The sequence below is a fragment of the Cynoglossus semilaevis genome, chromosome 6 (genome assembly GCF_000523025.1).
Source record: "Cynoglossus semilaevis isolate Cse_v1.0 chromosome 6, Cse_v1.0, whole genome shotgun sequence".
Lineage (NCBI taxonomy): Eukaryota > Metazoa > Chordata > Actinopteri > Pleuronectiformes > Cynoglossidae > Cynoglossus > Cynoglossus semilaevis.
The window spans coordinates 9,048,968-9,064,069 of NC_024312.1; the positions used below are offsets into that span (position 1 = coordinate 9,048,968).

At 39.7% G+C, this 15,102-nt stretch overlaps 2 protein-coding genes across 4 annotated transcripts; one reads left to right on the forward strand and one right to left on the reverse strand.

Moving 5' to 3' along the window:
- Positions 1 to 2,039: 2,039 nt before the first annotated feature.
- On the reverse strand, positions 2,040 to 8,170 carry wee2 (WEE2 oocyte meiosis inhibiting kinase). Of its 3 annotated transcripts, XM_025056275.1 has the most exons (13): positions 8,040 to 8,170; positions 7,254 to 7,364; positions 6,107 to 6,386; positions 5,822 to 6,024; positions 4,984 to 5,041; positions 4,502 to 4,671; positions 4,275 to 4,396; positions 4,053 to 4,199; positions 3,861 to 3,965; positions 3,698 to 3,783; positions 3,418 to 3,588; positions 2,768 to 2,916; positions 2,040 to 2,350 (listed from the first exon to the last, which is right to left on the reverse strand). In XM_025056275.1, exons 3-13 carry the CDS (start codon positions 6,368 to 6,370, stop codon positions 2,185 to 2,187), a joined length of 1,641 nt encoding a protein of 546 aa, XP_024912043.1. In that variant the 5' UTR covers positions 6,371 to 6,386; positions 7,254 to 7,364; positions 8,040 to 8,170; the 3' UTR covers positions 2,040 to 2,184. The 3 variants fall into 3 exon arrangements, with proteins under 3 accessions (XP_024912043.1, XP_008310052.1, XP_008310053.1); XM_008311830.3 differs by lacking the exons at positions 7,254 to 7,364; positions 8,040 to 8,170 and adding an exon at positions 6,673 to 6,803; XM_008311831.3 differs by lacking the exons at positions 3,861 to 3,965; positions 7,254 to 7,364; positions 8,040 to 8,170 and adding an exon at positions 6,673 to 6,803 and having other exon boundaries at positions 3,698 to 3,804.
- Positions 8,073 to 15,009, forward strand: dennd11 (DENN domain containing 11). The gene is made up of 9 exons (XM_008311832.3): positions 8,073 to 8,440; positions 9,576 to 9,675; positions 9,767 to 9,925; positions 10,678 to 10,831; positions 10,922 to 11,060; positions 11,348 to 11,479; positions 11,589 to 11,739; positions 11,917 to 11,985; positions 12,121 to 15,009. The coding sequence occupies exons 1-9, from the start codon at positions 8,089 to 8,091 to the stop codon at positions 12,314 to 12,316; spliced, it is 1,452 nt and encodes a 483-aa protein (XP_008310054.1). The 5' UTR covers positions 8,073 to 8,088; the 3' UTR covers positions 12,317 to 15,009.
- The last annotated feature ends 93 nt before the right edge of the window (positions 15,010 to 15,102 follow it).

Consider the following 15,102-nt stretch of genomic DNA (forward strand, 5'->3'; position numbering starts at 1 on the left):
TTTTCACAATTTTCTTCACACATGCACAAAAAGTCTGTTTATAATTTAAAAGCTATGGAGCAACAACTTTTGGTTGCAGACCTTTTCAGAGTATACCTTTGGCCTCCACCTGCCTCTTGATTCACAAACTCGTTTTCAGTTTTGCTTCTACACTTATTTCTTCTGTCAACTGCAGATCCTCAACATTACAGGTTCTTTCCCAACTCAACTGTACTCACACCACAGATTGCAGTAAATTATTAGAATTATTACATTTGCAAAAATATAAGGCTCAGAGTTGTTAGCTTATGTTGTAAGCTACTCCATCCTGAACCCACCTGTCGTTCTGACAGAACACCTAACTGACATCTTTCCACAGGCTTAAATAACTGCAACAACTTGAAATACCTACTTTAACTTAGGAAAAAGCCTGCTGACACTTTTATGTTTATTTATTCTAACTAATTCATTTTTTTAAACAAAAAGTAGCAACATTAGGCTCTTTAAATTTACCATTAAATGTCATCACACAGTAACGGTCCTCATGTCCTCTTTTCATGTACACACACACACTTCCTCCTGACTTTCTGTTGCTAACGCAGACAGCAACACTGTCTGCTAGAGATTTCTTCCTGTTGTAAAGGGAGTTTTTTTCTCTCCCCATCGTTGCTCAGCGTGTGATCTATTGTGAATTTGGCTTATTTTGAACTTAACTAATACTGCACTGGATCTCTTTAATATAAATTGTACTTCTCAGCATTTAAAAAAAACTTAACTATTTAAATGTGACATTGTCGATTCCATAGCATGTTAGCAAAATTCAAGGCTCCTCTTTCGGTTACTCACCGGGCCACTGCACATTGACTATGGGCTCAATGTCTATCGGTGGGATAGGCATTGACAGGTGACCGTCGGTTTCTAAGTCACCATCTCTCCCCGGGTCGACCCAGTCCCCGTTGCAGTTGATGTCCTGGACCGGCTTGCATATCTCCTCCAGAGAAATTATCTCCTTTCTGTACTCAGTGTTTTGACAGTCTGCATAAAGAAATGCAAAAGCGACCAGGGTGGTGTTCTGGCTAACAGCCATGCTCTTCAGCTCATCCATGGACGGACACTCTCCACCTTCAGATTGAAAGTAAAGTGACAAAGTGATATTTTTACATTAAAATCAAGTTAAAATATTAACAGAAATATGTACCCGGATGTACCCCATCACGTATGACGAATAACGTACAAATCTGCATACCTTAATATCAGCAGCCAAACTTTATGACTTTGGTTAAACTTACGTTTATGTAGCGGTACGAGCGAAGTTAAGCTAACGCTAACTATTACATTCGCTCATCACTTTAACGGTGAATTTAAAAAAATGCAGTAAAGTTTGAAAAAACATGATACTTACAGTCGCTTTGTCTGCCGCGGTTAGTCACTCCATCCACTTTAAAGTGTATATATATATATATATATATATATATATAAGTGAGGTCTCGCAAATCAACGTGCACGGAGCGGATAAACAACACAAACAATAGCACGAGTGCATCCACTTGTGTGTCGGAATTTAGTGGGCTGGACCTTAAGTCCCTGTGACGCGTCAAAAAACAAACAAACAAAAAAAAACTATCGCAATATTTAATGCTAATGCTGGCTCCTGTCGGTTAAAAAACAAAACAAAAACACGGGGCATGTTAAAATACACAAAGAAGAGGGTAGTAACAATCGCGAGGTAAAACAAAAAATGAATAAATGTATTACATTATATACACCAGAAATTTACATGACTTCTAACGTAACCAAGATATATTTGATGAAAATGTATTACAATTGTAATAACATTATAGGAATTGTTTGTGTACGGAGAAAACCCGTAAGATTGAAGTCGTTTTCTGATGAGTTTCCATTCAGATACCCAGTCTTCCTTGTAGCTAAGATAGATAAGAAAACCTCAGGGCTGGAAAGTCCCTGAAACAACAGCATGTTTTTGTCCCTGTGTTCTTGCACTACACGACAAGGCCTGCATAGTCATTTGAAATTTAAAAAAAAAAAAAATAAACCCAAGACAAGATGATAACATTTTATTAAGATTAAAAAAAAACAAGGCATTCTTTTGGATACGTTAGTCCCAAAAGATCAAATTAGGTTGTCATTTCAAGCATCCATTAGGCAAATATTCCCCAGTCATCGTCTGGGCCTCAAATTGTGGCATCAGACACCGTATCCAGATACGTCACAACTTATGGATCGTGCTGTGCTCCTGCCAACAAGCCTTTTCCCCTTTCTTGGTACAGACCCCATCTTCACAGCAGGTTTCAAGCCAACAGGAAGGTTCTGTTTAGGCGACAGTGCTGCCTGTCGAGCCTGCTGGAGCTCTCTGAAAGATTGATTTAAATATATAAAGCACACAACACAAAACTAAAAACAAAGTTACACTTTAAATTAAACTGCTACATAAAAAAAGACAGTCGTGCATGATTGCACGTCAGACATCAACATGTTAATGATTAAATAATTGCACCACCTCCTGGTCATACTTGTGCATACTTATCTCTGAAGTCACGTCTAAAAAACGTCTTAACCTACCCTACTCTAACTCTGTTTGTCAATATAAACTTTAAGAAAAAAATTTGTAGATACTGGATTCTTCAGATGCAAAAAATATCAAATGTAAAACAATAAATGTAATAAATATTAAAATTAGCTCCCAAAAAAATAATAAGGTGTTGGATTGCCTCTGTCCCACTTAACTGGTGTTAATCAGCTTTAATTTTCTTTCATTAACTATCCTTACTTTTCAAGCATCGCAGTCCTGAACTTCTCCACGTTGAGCTCTTTGCGGAGTTGAGCAGCTACACGACTGGTTCTCTCCTCCTTCAACACTGGGTGTTTGCAGAGCTCTCTGGCAGAAGGACGCTTTCCGGGGTCAGGATCCAATAACAGCTTGCAAAATATTGGCCAAAAAAAAAAGCATCATTACTTCCAAGCATTTATGTTCTAATCAGAGGAAGGAATTTCTTAAGAACATAGGATAGTAGAATAAACAAATGTTGTCCCCTTTAATGAAGAAAATGAAGTATGGTCATACACAGGTATGTCTATTTTGTACTTTTTTTTAAAAAAATCAATCTATAATGAACCCAATAGGTGGCAGTGATGTACAGAACGACCACTTAAGGTAAGTAAAAACAACGAGGGTACATGCTTACCAGGATTATTTTTAATTTCATTTGAAGAAGAGCAAAATTCTACCAATTCAATTTGTGAAATGCTTATGGTCAACTAGGCCAGAAAACCTGTAAAACAGCACTAATCTCATGGGGCAGAGCATAACAACAGCGCTCATTATCTGCCAGGGTGTAAACATTAAGCAAATGCGTTTGTCAATGGAAGACTTGTAATTGCTACACGTGGAGGTTCAAATACATTCTCATAAAAATGTACCTGAATTAGGCTTCTAAATGGAGGTGGGAGCTCATGTGGCAGCTCGGGGAACATGCCCTCTCTAAGGCTGTGCCACTGGTCTCCATTTAAAGGCAGAGGGGGCGCCCCAGCTGCTAGAACCACAGTGAGGCCTAGAGCAAAGACATCTGCTTTGGGAAGGTGACTGTAATCCTGCAGAGAAAAGAGACTGCTTACAAGGAGGCGAGGCAAAAAGCCAGTCACCTGTTTGAAAATTCTTTGCTAGTATTGTGATTACAAGTAAATGATAATATGTCTTTACTTCATGTAGGATCTCCAAGGCCAAAAAGCGACTATCCCCTTCCTCAACCTGGGGATCGTTGGCTGAAGTCACATGGCCAAGATCCCCTACGAAAACGAGATTTACAGCTTCCACAAAAATAGAAAGTTTAAAGTGTAAGTGTATTAAAAATCCAATTTTATACCAATCTTGTAAATGACTCCCCCGGAAGTCTTCTTGTCTTCCTCATCGTCACTGTCCCTCTCAGCAGGGGAATTTGAGGAGAGGGACTGACAAATGAATATATTACCTACAATTGAGGTTTAATATCTTTAAAGTGCAAGATTTAAAAACAACACAACAAGAAAAGCAGCCTGAAAACTACTGTAAAACATACTTGGTTTGATATCCAAGTGTACCAAGCCTGAACTGTGAATGTATTTCAGACCCATGGACACTTGTAAAAGGAGATCTTTTAGTTCTGCCACTGAAAACTGCTCACACAGCTCCTGTTTCTTCACCATGGCATCACTGAGACTTCCACCTGACTCAACAGAGACACAGACACACACAGCTTAGTGTAGGTCTTGAACACTGTTGAGAGTAATGTGAAACTTACCATCACAATATTCATTTTGAATGATCATGTGATCTTCCTCTGCCCATGCTGAATAATAGCGAACAACGTGTGGGTGTAGCCCCAGAACGGCGTGTGCATATACTTCCTTTAAAGCCAGGTGTCTAAAAGGACAGTAAAAAGAAAAAAAAAAAGTTGTCAAGACATTTATGAAATCCTTTGTGTCAAATATTTTGTATCTTGTAGACTGTGACGTGTTTCTGACTCACTCATTGGCAGAGCCTGCAAGGGGACGCCGTGAGCGTTTTATGGCGTACAAGCAGCCATCCAGCCTCTTCAGACACTTATAAACTGCCCCAAATTCACCCACACCAATGCACTCCAGCTCCAGGAACTCACTCTCATAGCGTGACAACATGAAGGACTGGACGGCTCTTTTCTGCCAAATTAACAGACTGTGAGCCTTGTGGTATACACAGACACCATCAGATCGTGCATCACAGCATTGATAACAGCCAAGACAGCCAACGCTTTTCTTTGTCCAGACCAAATAAGGTAACACTTCCACAACAGAAGTGTGACGAATCAAAGAGTTCTTTTGAAAATCCTTAAAGAGATATTCCAGAAATAGGACTGGCAGCATTAAATTTTTGACAGAACTGTGTGGAGGCAACCACACAGGACAAAGCCTGCTGATGAAATCAGAGAGGGAGATCAGATTAATCAGAGAACGTGAATAAATATAACTTACCTTTCGTGGGAGAAAAGAGTCATCATCCTCCTCAGATGACGTCAAGCTGTGTTTCAACCTGTAACATAAAAAAAAAATGCCTTCAGCCATTCTTTTTCACTTAGAGCAGCCCAGCCAGCCCAAACCATGAAAACAGATTTTCAGTGAGTGATTTTTTTTCAGTGAGTGTTTATATTCACAACATGCTCTTGCCCTAGTTTTTTTTTTTAAAAGGTATTGCAAAGAAACAAGCCGATTCTTGACACATTAAACATGTGTTTAATAGGGCTGTTGTTCCCTATGACATGGCTAAAAAGGTCCAGCGGTCTGACTGAGCTGTGCAGCCAGGTGAAGCATCACCATGGCAACCCCATAGTTTAAAACCTCAGTGTTAGCACACAATTTTACAATAAACAAATCCCACTGTTTTTCACAATGTGTTGTGTGAAAAATGGTCCTGTTTAGTTGAACACACTGATATCCTCACAGGAATAAACACTTTTCTCAAGTTTTTTCACACAGACTAACAGAAACTAATTATTAGCAGTAAATAAATTATTTTCAGACAAATTAAGTGAAATTGGATAATTTTACAATTGTACACCTGTCACTGCACACCAATGTAGCACTGTGGTCAAGAATTACTGACCTAGATGTTTTATTAAAAAAATGTTAGGGTTTTGTAAATTTTTGGCTCTTTTGGTATTATATGTGCCACTAAAGAAGGTTAAAATACTGTACATGTTTAACTAATATTGTTAAAAGTTGGTAAATTCTATTATAAACATTTTGTCAAAACCAACACACAACAAAGAGTATGTACATTTATACAACTAAAATCTACAATATCATTGGTTACCTGCGTCCACAGTCATCATCATCACTCCCAAAACTGTTCCTCCACTGCTCACTATTTTTGCGTACGGTGTCAGAGGTAAAAGGATTCACGTTGACAGAGGGCGCTCTGGAGACATTTACCACAGTTGAGTCAGAATGTGGCGTCCTGCGCTTGCAACTGACCTTTGAGCTGGAGCATGGCTGGGACGACTTAGATATCAAACTCTACAGTGAATAATACAAGAGAAATGCAGTGAGGTCTTGCAAATGAACTTGATTTGGTTTTTAATTTTTTATCATACTCCACCTTAGGGGTACTGGGAGAATCACAAAGCCTCAGTTTCCTCAGGAAGGCATAGGGTATAGGGCTGGTGCATTGTGACGGTGAGGACACAGTGCTGTTCCTGCTGCGGTGGCGCTGTACCCTTGGCGTTCTGCAAGCAGGACTGGGAGATCTGAGTCTAGGACTTGGTATTCTGGAGGCACATTCATCAGAACTGTTGTCACTGCTGTTGCCCTCCTCTCCACAGCTGGTGAAGTCCAGCTGCTGGCTGATCCCATCAAACAACATTATAGCTGCCTGTGGCCTGTCATTTGATAAAGACTTCTATTAAAATGTTTAAACCTTTGAGGTTTGAGGACACAGACAAATGGTTCATATAATTGACCATTTATGTAAACTGCATTTAAAAATAATTATTTAAATACTGTATTGTTATGCTTCATTTGGTGTTATATATTTACATCTAATGACGGACAACAAAGAAAGCTGCACCAACGAGCCTCCCTAATGTCATGCCTGTTAATAATGTCAACACGTGTTTCACACCGGCGCCAACAACACTTAAACGTATGTTTAACATGCGTACTCACGAATAAACAGACGCTCCTGCACGCTCAAACCTCGCGCCCTGTGTCTAACTGACTTCCTGTTTAAATCAACTACGACGTCAGCCGTAACATGTCGCAAAGGCGATTGGTTTAAAGCTTCCCGTAAGACGCACCTGACTTTCACGTGACAGATAATTGCGCGAAGTCAATTTAGGTTCAAACAAATAACGGTAATAAAGGCAATTGGCAAAAGGTTTGACAAAAGCTGTAAAGCACTTCTATGTAGTTTTATGTGAAGGCTAATTAATACACATAAATAAAAAAACTGTTCAAGAAAGAAAACCTATATTGTCACACACAAATACACACTTACATACATACATATATGAATTCATGGGTTCACTGTCTCCACTCTCTTCCATGCTTTTTTGTAACATTGACCTCTCTCTGTCCCTCTTTATTTTATCTACATTCACTATTTTGCAAACTAACTTTTAATAACATCTACCAGTGTGTCCCTGGGATTTCTTTCTGTACTTCAGTGGTTCAAAAACATACAGGAACAGATTAGCTGTTCACTCTAAATTAGCTATGAATGAATGACCTTGTGGACGGTTGTTTACCTCTTTATGTGGCCCTGTGACAGACTGTAACCCAGGGAGACCCTCCCTTCACCTTATGACTGCTTGGAATTACTGGAGCTCCCTTGAACCCCCTGCTGGGGGCCCTGAAAACTGTTTGAAAAGAATAATCAAAGAAAATAAGATGAATAAGTAAGATTTAACTGCGTATTTCAACAGGGAACTTAAGTACCACAGAATGTACTTTTTTTTTGGTTTGAGAACCCCAATCTATGTGATATGTAATTTGCATCTTTAGTTAGAATATTTACACTTAGTAAAACTACTTTTGTTCCATCTTTGTACTAAGTCTGCATTGGCCAAATTATGCTATAGTTAATATATATTTAATTAAAGAGCCCGAGAAACGAATAATCGATTCCAATAGTACACAATATGACTCGTGGATCTTGGTTAAGGTTTTTTTTTAAATGTTTTGTTTTATAATATCAGGTTCAGGTCAGTATGGAGTATAGGTGACATGGTCTGGATGTATGCAAGTCATGTCATTCAGTTTAAGGTATAAAATATGATTTTGCGGTAGCGCCATATAAGGGCTTGGCAAAAAGCCTCTAATCCAAATCAGGCCAGTGCATGAAATAGTAATGTGTAGACACGTGGGCGGAAGTGAGCGACGTCATCAAAACAGTGAGACAGGAGGAGAAAAACAGCTTTCCCGTGGATGTGACACGCTTACAGATACTCAGAAAACAAGCAGAGAGCTCAGAAAACCATGTTCTAGCAGCACAAGTCCTGGACTGTTTAACTCTTTTTAGCCGGACACCGAACCTTGTGTGTTGTTTGTACCCCTCCCTGTGTCCTCGCAGGCGGCAGCGCCATGGTGGAGAAGTCGGATCGAGCACCACTGCTGGACTGGGAGGAGATCCCACCGTCAGATCCGAACCAGGCGGCTCCGCCACCACCTCTGGCCGCGGACACTGTGGTTGGTACCACTGCCGTCACCAGCAGCACCTGCAGTCCGTGCAGGAATGTAACAGCTGATGTTGGCAGCGGAGTCGGAAGCTCGGCCCGTCCCTGGACAGACCTCCGTGGACAGGGCTGGACTCGGCCGGAGGCTGTGGGGATAGACCGTCACGTTCCTTACCACGGCAGCCTGTCAGCGAGAGATCAGTGGGCAGAAAAAGATCAGATTGTGGCTGTGTTTGTAGTTACCTTTGACCCGAGATCAGGTGAGCAACAACAGCAGGTAACAAGATTCTGAAATTGTCTTTCAGACTTTGGCTGAAATACATGTTTGCATGCACTTGTAAAGATTTGTTTTGTTTTTCTTTTAATACTGTTTATTCCGAATATGCAAATAGTACAATGCTTACCCATGTCTACTCAAATTATTTGCACAACATAATATAGAAATGAAATTGAGGAAGCAAAGTAATGAGACAGAATAAAGAAATAAATGACTATTCGAAAGTATTCGAAAAGAAGTGAGAAAGAAGCATAGCATTGTAACCACATTACTGTTATCACAGGATAAATAGCCTCGGGACAAGGAAAAATTAGATTGCATAAGTTCGATTAATATCGCTAATTGCACCTAAAACGTCCGTGGTTATTTGTAAACGTCATAACTGGGAGCGTGGATCTCTTAAGTCAATATAATTTAAATCCTCCGCGGTGGCAATACAGTAAACAATGATAATTCTGGTCAGGATAATTGTAAAATTCTCATCTCAATCGGCAACATATGTGAGCCCAGGTGTCTATGACTAGTAGAGCACTAAGTAACCCAACAGTTAATCATAGGTTTTTAAAAAAAGTGAAACTAGAAGCTAGGTCCACTCCAGTGGCTAATGAGTAATGAAAATCATGTTGTAATGTAGTTTAGGTCATCTAGTTTGTTATTTGGAATATCAAAAGTGACTTGTTAGGAGTAAAAAAAGGGACACAATATGCAATGATGAGACAACTGTTACTTTCTTTAGGCAACCGCAGCAAAACTTCTCTCTCACTTCTCTTTCTTGTATGTAATTCTCAGGGAACTTCATTTCACTTCTCTTTCTTGTATGTAATTCTCTTTTCTGGCATTTAATTCACCCTCATGAGTGAATAAAATGTAAGAATATCGTCAACTTATTAAAACAAATATAAATTTGCATTAATGCTGACCTCAGTCAAACACAACACACAACACAAAACAGCATTGGACTGGGAGTGCTTCTGCTTTGTATGGGAGAGAACTGTAGCTTAGTCAGCACTTTTCAATTCTTTCCCATGACCTGTCACTGTAAAACTGGCTTTAAAGGAAGTAAAGAAGGCAAAATACCCGACTGATACTGTATGTGTGTGTGTGTGTGTGTATGACAGGGAACATAATAGAGTGGTGCCTGCCTCATGACATCAATCTTGATGGAGTTGAATTCAAGTCAATGGCCAGTGGTTCCCATCGGGTCACCAGTGACTTCATGTGAGATGACATCCAGACAAATAGTTCTGCACTGATACTGTCAGATGGCTGTCACAGTCATTCACTCTTGCTCTCTAATATGTGTTATTAGATATTTCCGTAAAGGCCCTTTCTTTGGCTTAGCCTGTTTTGCTAACATGCCTGTGGAGAGTGAACTGGAGCGAGGGGCGAGGATGAAGTCTGTGGGAATTCTCTCTCCGTCATACACACTGCTTTACCGCTACATGCACTTCCTGGAGAACCAAGTCAGGTAAGAGAGCCGTTAGTGCACTGTCAGTCTTTTCTTCACATTTTATTTTACAGTAAAGCTAATCTGCCTCACCTGTGTGTCTGACTAACAGGTTTTCTGTATGCTTGCCACATCGAATATACAGGAACTCAGATCCAAATTCAAGTTCAAAATCCTTGCATATGCAGGCTTTGTGTGAAGTGTCAGCACAAAAGTAGAGCATACCACGATGTAGTCTCTCCCTGCTTGATCTAATATTGCCAAATCTAACTCTGTAAATGTAAAGGTTATATTTGTTTCATGTGGACACAAAAAAACAACCATATTAAACATTAATATGACTAAAAAAGTTTAAAAAAAAAAGAAATAAAATGACTAGGTGATCATAGGCCAGTAAAAGAAATGACATAATGTACAGTTGAGTCTAAAGGTATGACTCCCAAGTACAAATGGATAGTTTAATATTATTAGGAGTTTACCGGTATTTACATTTGGGAATAAAAACCTCTAAGGTCCAGAGGGGAATGAATGACAGCATGATTATTAGTTTAGATGGATAGACATTGTATGTCTATTGTATGGTAAATGTAAAGGCCCCAAAGTGGTGCCCTGGGGAATCTCATAGGTAAGAGCAATTATAAATACTACCAAAGAGTGCTCACCTAAATAAACTGTGCCTTAAAGCTTGTAGTACCAACAAATAAACCCAGAACCTTGTTAATGCACTTTGTACTGTGTAGTCCTAAAACAGTCCTCCCTGTCTTTGTACACAGGCACCAGTTACAGTGTCCAGGTCAATATTCTCCACTGGAGGCCTTCTATGAGGACAAAAAGGCTGTCCTTCAACCTTCAGGGAATAGCGTGGTCTCTGCCTGCCCCACCTGGAGCGTTACCAACATTAACCGCTGCATGCATCCAGAAATGAAGGTCTATAATCATTTCCATGTTGGTGTGTGTTCGCTCATTGTTGAGTTCTACATGAATATGTCATTAAAGCCACGTCTGTGCCCCCTGCAGATCACCCACCCAGCTGGCTGCATGTCACAGTTCATCCAGTTTTTCGGGGAACAGATTATGGTTCTGTGGAAGTTTGCCTTGCTGAGGAAACGCCTTCTAATCTTCTCCCCTCCACCTGTAGGTGTGGTCTGCTACAGAGGTGAGCAGCTCAAACATAAGCTTACGCACACACACAAAGTCAAATTTTCACAACTGCAAAAACAAATTTGACCTACCGATATATATTTTTATGAATGGAAAAGAACTACATTGAATAAAGGAAAAGGAAACAAACACTAAACCAAAATCGGTTAAAGAATTTGTCAGACTTTTTTTACTTGATGTGTGGAAGAGATTACTTTTCCTTAGTGGTGTGATTAAAATGCTGAGCAGTTTTTCTTCCCATCTCCATGGAAAGGTTTAATAATGCGCCTTGTTCTGTTTTAGTGTACTGCTGTTGCTGCCTGGCCAACGTGTCTCTGCCTGGAATCGGTTCCTCTGTGCCCGAGTTACGACCTTTCTTCTACATCAACGTAGCAGACATTAATGTCCTGGCAACAGAAGTGTCATATATAGCCTGTGAGTGGAGCTGGTCCTTAAAAGATTTATGGAATACATTTGGTAAAATATGGAATTTAATGATTTTGTATATATACTGTAGGCCTAACTATTTCAAAACATTTTACAGGTACTACAGAGAAGATCTTTGAGGAGAAGAAGGATTTGTACGATGTCTACATTGACAACCAGAATGTGAAAACACACAGGAGCCATTTGCAGTCAATGCTGCGTCTCAATGCAGCTGATAAGGAAAGGTACAGGAAACTGACGGAACAAAGGTACAGTTTAACTTTACGTAGGACGCTACTGAAATATTGTAAAATAAACTGTATTAAACTCTAATAGAAACACAAATTCTCACTTTAGATTGTAGTGCTGTGATGGTATTTAGACTAGAATAACATTACATAAACATTAATGTTCCATAATTATGGGTAATAATGTGTTTTCGGCAGACAATTGCTGCTGTACTCTCAGGAGGTGGATGGAGACTGCACATCAAGTGAAGAGGATCTCTTCAATTTGTGAGTCACTGACACATGTTCAACCACTTTACTAATGGAAGAAGAACTGTTTTTGAAGAGAGAATTACTGTTTCATTATTTTTAGGATCATACTATGACCCCATTGTGATGCACGTCTCTTTAACACTGTTACAGGTTCTTCATGGAGCTAAACAACCACATCTTCCAGACTTTGTCTGAGATAGCTGGTAGTGCTGAACCCACCCTCACCACTGACCACGTGAGAGCCATGGGGCTGGATCCCCAGGCTGACCGCTCCTTCCTGGTCAACCTGCTGGATGTGTATGGTTTTAACATCACCATGGTCATTGACAACTTGTGTTGCACCTGAGCCCCTTCTGTCCCCCTCTCTCTGTCTGGGAAGGTCCACATGCCACCGGAGTCCACGTGCCTTTAAGGCCTTGACACACCAAAACACTGAAGACACTGCCTCCGCTCTCAGACCTCGCCTGTTATCTGCTGTCCCCTTCTGGGTGTGCATTTCTACTCTGTTGGTCCATCTGACCTGTGGAGGTCTTTTTCCATCCATTGTGGATAAGGAGGAAACTCAACACTGTTGTATCCTGGCGTATAAACTCCTGCTGAGCAGATATGACGCTTGGATCAGACCAGCCCTGTGACTGTACGCATCCTACATCACTCTGTACGCGGTCTGTCAGATAATGCTGATTTGTCTTTCTTTCTGCTTATCTGACTTGGATTTCCACTTAAATTGTCAGAGTACATAAGACACACCGAATGTAAAGGTTGTTGATTAGGTGCAAAGAGATGTTTAAATAATTTGGAAAGGATTTTAATCATTGAAATCTGTTTTGGCATTTGAATTGGCTATTGTTAAAAAAGTGTAGGCTGCACTCAACCTCCCTTATGTAATCAGAAGAAGGTGTTCAAAAATAATTGTCACGCTTCAATATGTCTGCTATTAGAAATAGAGTTTTCTGCCCTTAAAAAGCTAAAATTAATGTTATGAATCTGGCCAAGTGGTAACCATTAAATGTACATTAATCCTCTCACTGAGATTCTATCTTCTCTTACACGTCAAAGGCTATGAGGAGAATAACGCTGCGTTTCCTATGCCTCATAATATTGAGGAAAAATTCCATTATATCTGTTAAAACCAGAGTTGATGCATTCCAGTTGCTATAGTCAGAAAACACCTCTATGAAAGCAATAGTGTTTTGCAGTTGTTTGCTACAATTATTGCCAGCTATAAAACTATAAAACTATAAAGCTATAAAGTATGAACCTCAAGATAAAAGATGAAACAAAACAGAAATAACCATGGTTTGAATAATAGGCAGTGATTCCGGCTTTGGAATCAGCCTTCTCTGAGCTGAAAGGTGTACTGTAGAAATACCACGTCATGACGTCTGCCTTTTGTCATTCATGGCAGATACCACTTAGAAACATGTAAATGGACACACAGCAAAAAAGTGTTTTAAAAACCCTGTTCAATTCAGTGTACTTTAAGCACATGTTGCTGTTATAGTGTATCTGTTGCATTGCAGTTTAGGTGTAGGTAAAAGCTGACTTCACTGATACTGTATAGTGCTCCTGTAGGCCAATGTCTTATCTGTTGTAATGGTAAGTGAACATAACTGTAATAACTTTAACCAGTGGTTCTTGAAGTTTTTCTGCAGCGCCCCCTTTTGTGGGTAGAACTAATGTCAAACATCTGCTGTTTTTTATTGAACATTTAATAAAATTACAAATCAGTAATTTTCCCACCGTGGGACATTTAAAGAAAAGCGTTTTCCCTGCTGCACCTCTCTGCAATAGGTGCTACCTAAGGGGGACCTGCCCCGTACTTTGAGAACCACTGACTTGACTCAATAACATAGTGTTTAAAGCTATGTTTACTACCTAATGCCTGAGCCAGCAGAGGTTGTGTGGAGGGTGAAAAAGTTTTTTGCGATTGTGAACGTGTCGTTTGTTGTAACACTGTATACAGTTCCCAGAGGCTGAATTATTATTTCTCTCATCAGATCCTGTTAAAGAGAGTGTCTGTAGTTGATAGTTTACTTATTGGACAGCTATAAACGATCCGCTCCACTCCACTCGCTCGTGTCTTAGACAAAGAATCCTTTGTTGTTTTAGATCAGCTAATGCCACATTTGGAGCAGGGTTGGAGTTTTTAACTCCTCCTCTGCAGTAAATGTCACAGGAAGAGCCCCGGTGTGTTTTAACTGAAGCTCTGCCTCCTTTTATTACAGTCCCACTCAGTGTATCCTGTGGAGATGGTCCAACACTGTTTTTTTAATAGTTTGTGTTGAAGTTTGTCATGTTGCCTATCAAAGTGATTATTTGTTCCATATTGGAACAACAAAGCCTCGAGTTATTTTTTTATTATTGGTCCCCCAATGACCAGGTATTTTTTAATTATAAATATGTCCTCATCACCATCGTCCTTGTCCTCAGTACTGTGTGCGTTGAGTAAATTCCAAATCTTATTATGGTCATTTCATAACTGTCCTCCAGGATCCCTAAGGATCAGATATGAAATAAGTGTGTTTACAGTATGGTGGAACTGCAAGGTTTTATTGTAATTTGAAATGGGACCTCAAGAAAATGTGAGTTTTCTCTCCTAGTAATTTGAGACAGCAATCACTCATTGCTGTTTGTACAACTGCGTTATTTGCTAAAAGATTAGGCTTAAGCACAGCTGTGTGACCTTAGTGTCACTGCTTGTTAGAAGACCTGTGTTTGCGCCTCTGACACTGTGTGTACTTTTTAGGTGTATGTTAAATGTAATGTAGAATGTACACAACACACAGCACTGTATAAAATGCCTTCTTTGTATAGTCCTTCAGAGATGTGCACTTAGCAATACAAATGGCACATCTGAGCAGTGTGTTTTTTTTCTAGTGTAATGCAATTCGAGGATAATCAAAGACGACTAGTTGTGTCTTCATCATTTACTAATCTGATAAACTGTTAGAGCCGTCGGCAATGTAATCATGAATTCTAAAGCATGAGCAAACACTGACATTAACGTACTGCCATTATAAAAGACAACATCACAGACATCTGCTGTTGAATCACCTCCTGTTTCTGTGTTTCTTTAACTTAATACTCCTACATGCTTCCTTTCTATTATAATGGTTTCTGTTACAATAG

Excerpts from the sequence above, each read along its gene's own strand:
- wee2 (XM_025056275.1), bottom strand. The coding sequence starts at position 6,370 with ATGTTGTTTGATGGGATCAGCCAGCAGCTGGACTTCACCAGCTGTGGA. Across the intron at positions 3,966-4,052 it reads ACACTTGGATATCAAACCAA|GTAATATATTCATTTGTCAG; the intron begins GTATGTTTTACA and ends CCTCAATTGTAG. Across the intron at positions 2,351-2,767 it reads AGGACTGCGATGCTTGAAAA|AGAGCTCCAGCAGGCTCGAC; the intron begins GTAAGGATAGTT and ends TCAATCTTTCAG.
- dennd11 (XM_008311832.3), top strand. The coding sequence starts at position 8,089 with ATGGTGGAGAAGTCGGATCGAGCACCACTGCTGGACTGGGAGGAGATC. Across the intron at positions 9,676-9,766 it reads CGGGTCACCAGTGACTTCAT|ATATTTCCGTAAAGGCCCTT; the intron begins GTGAGATGACAT and ends ATGTGTTATTAG. Across the intron at positions 11,740-11,916 it reads AGGAAACTGACGGAACAAAG|ACAATTGCTGCTGTACTCTC; the intron begins GTACAGTTTAAC and ends TGTTTTCGGCAG.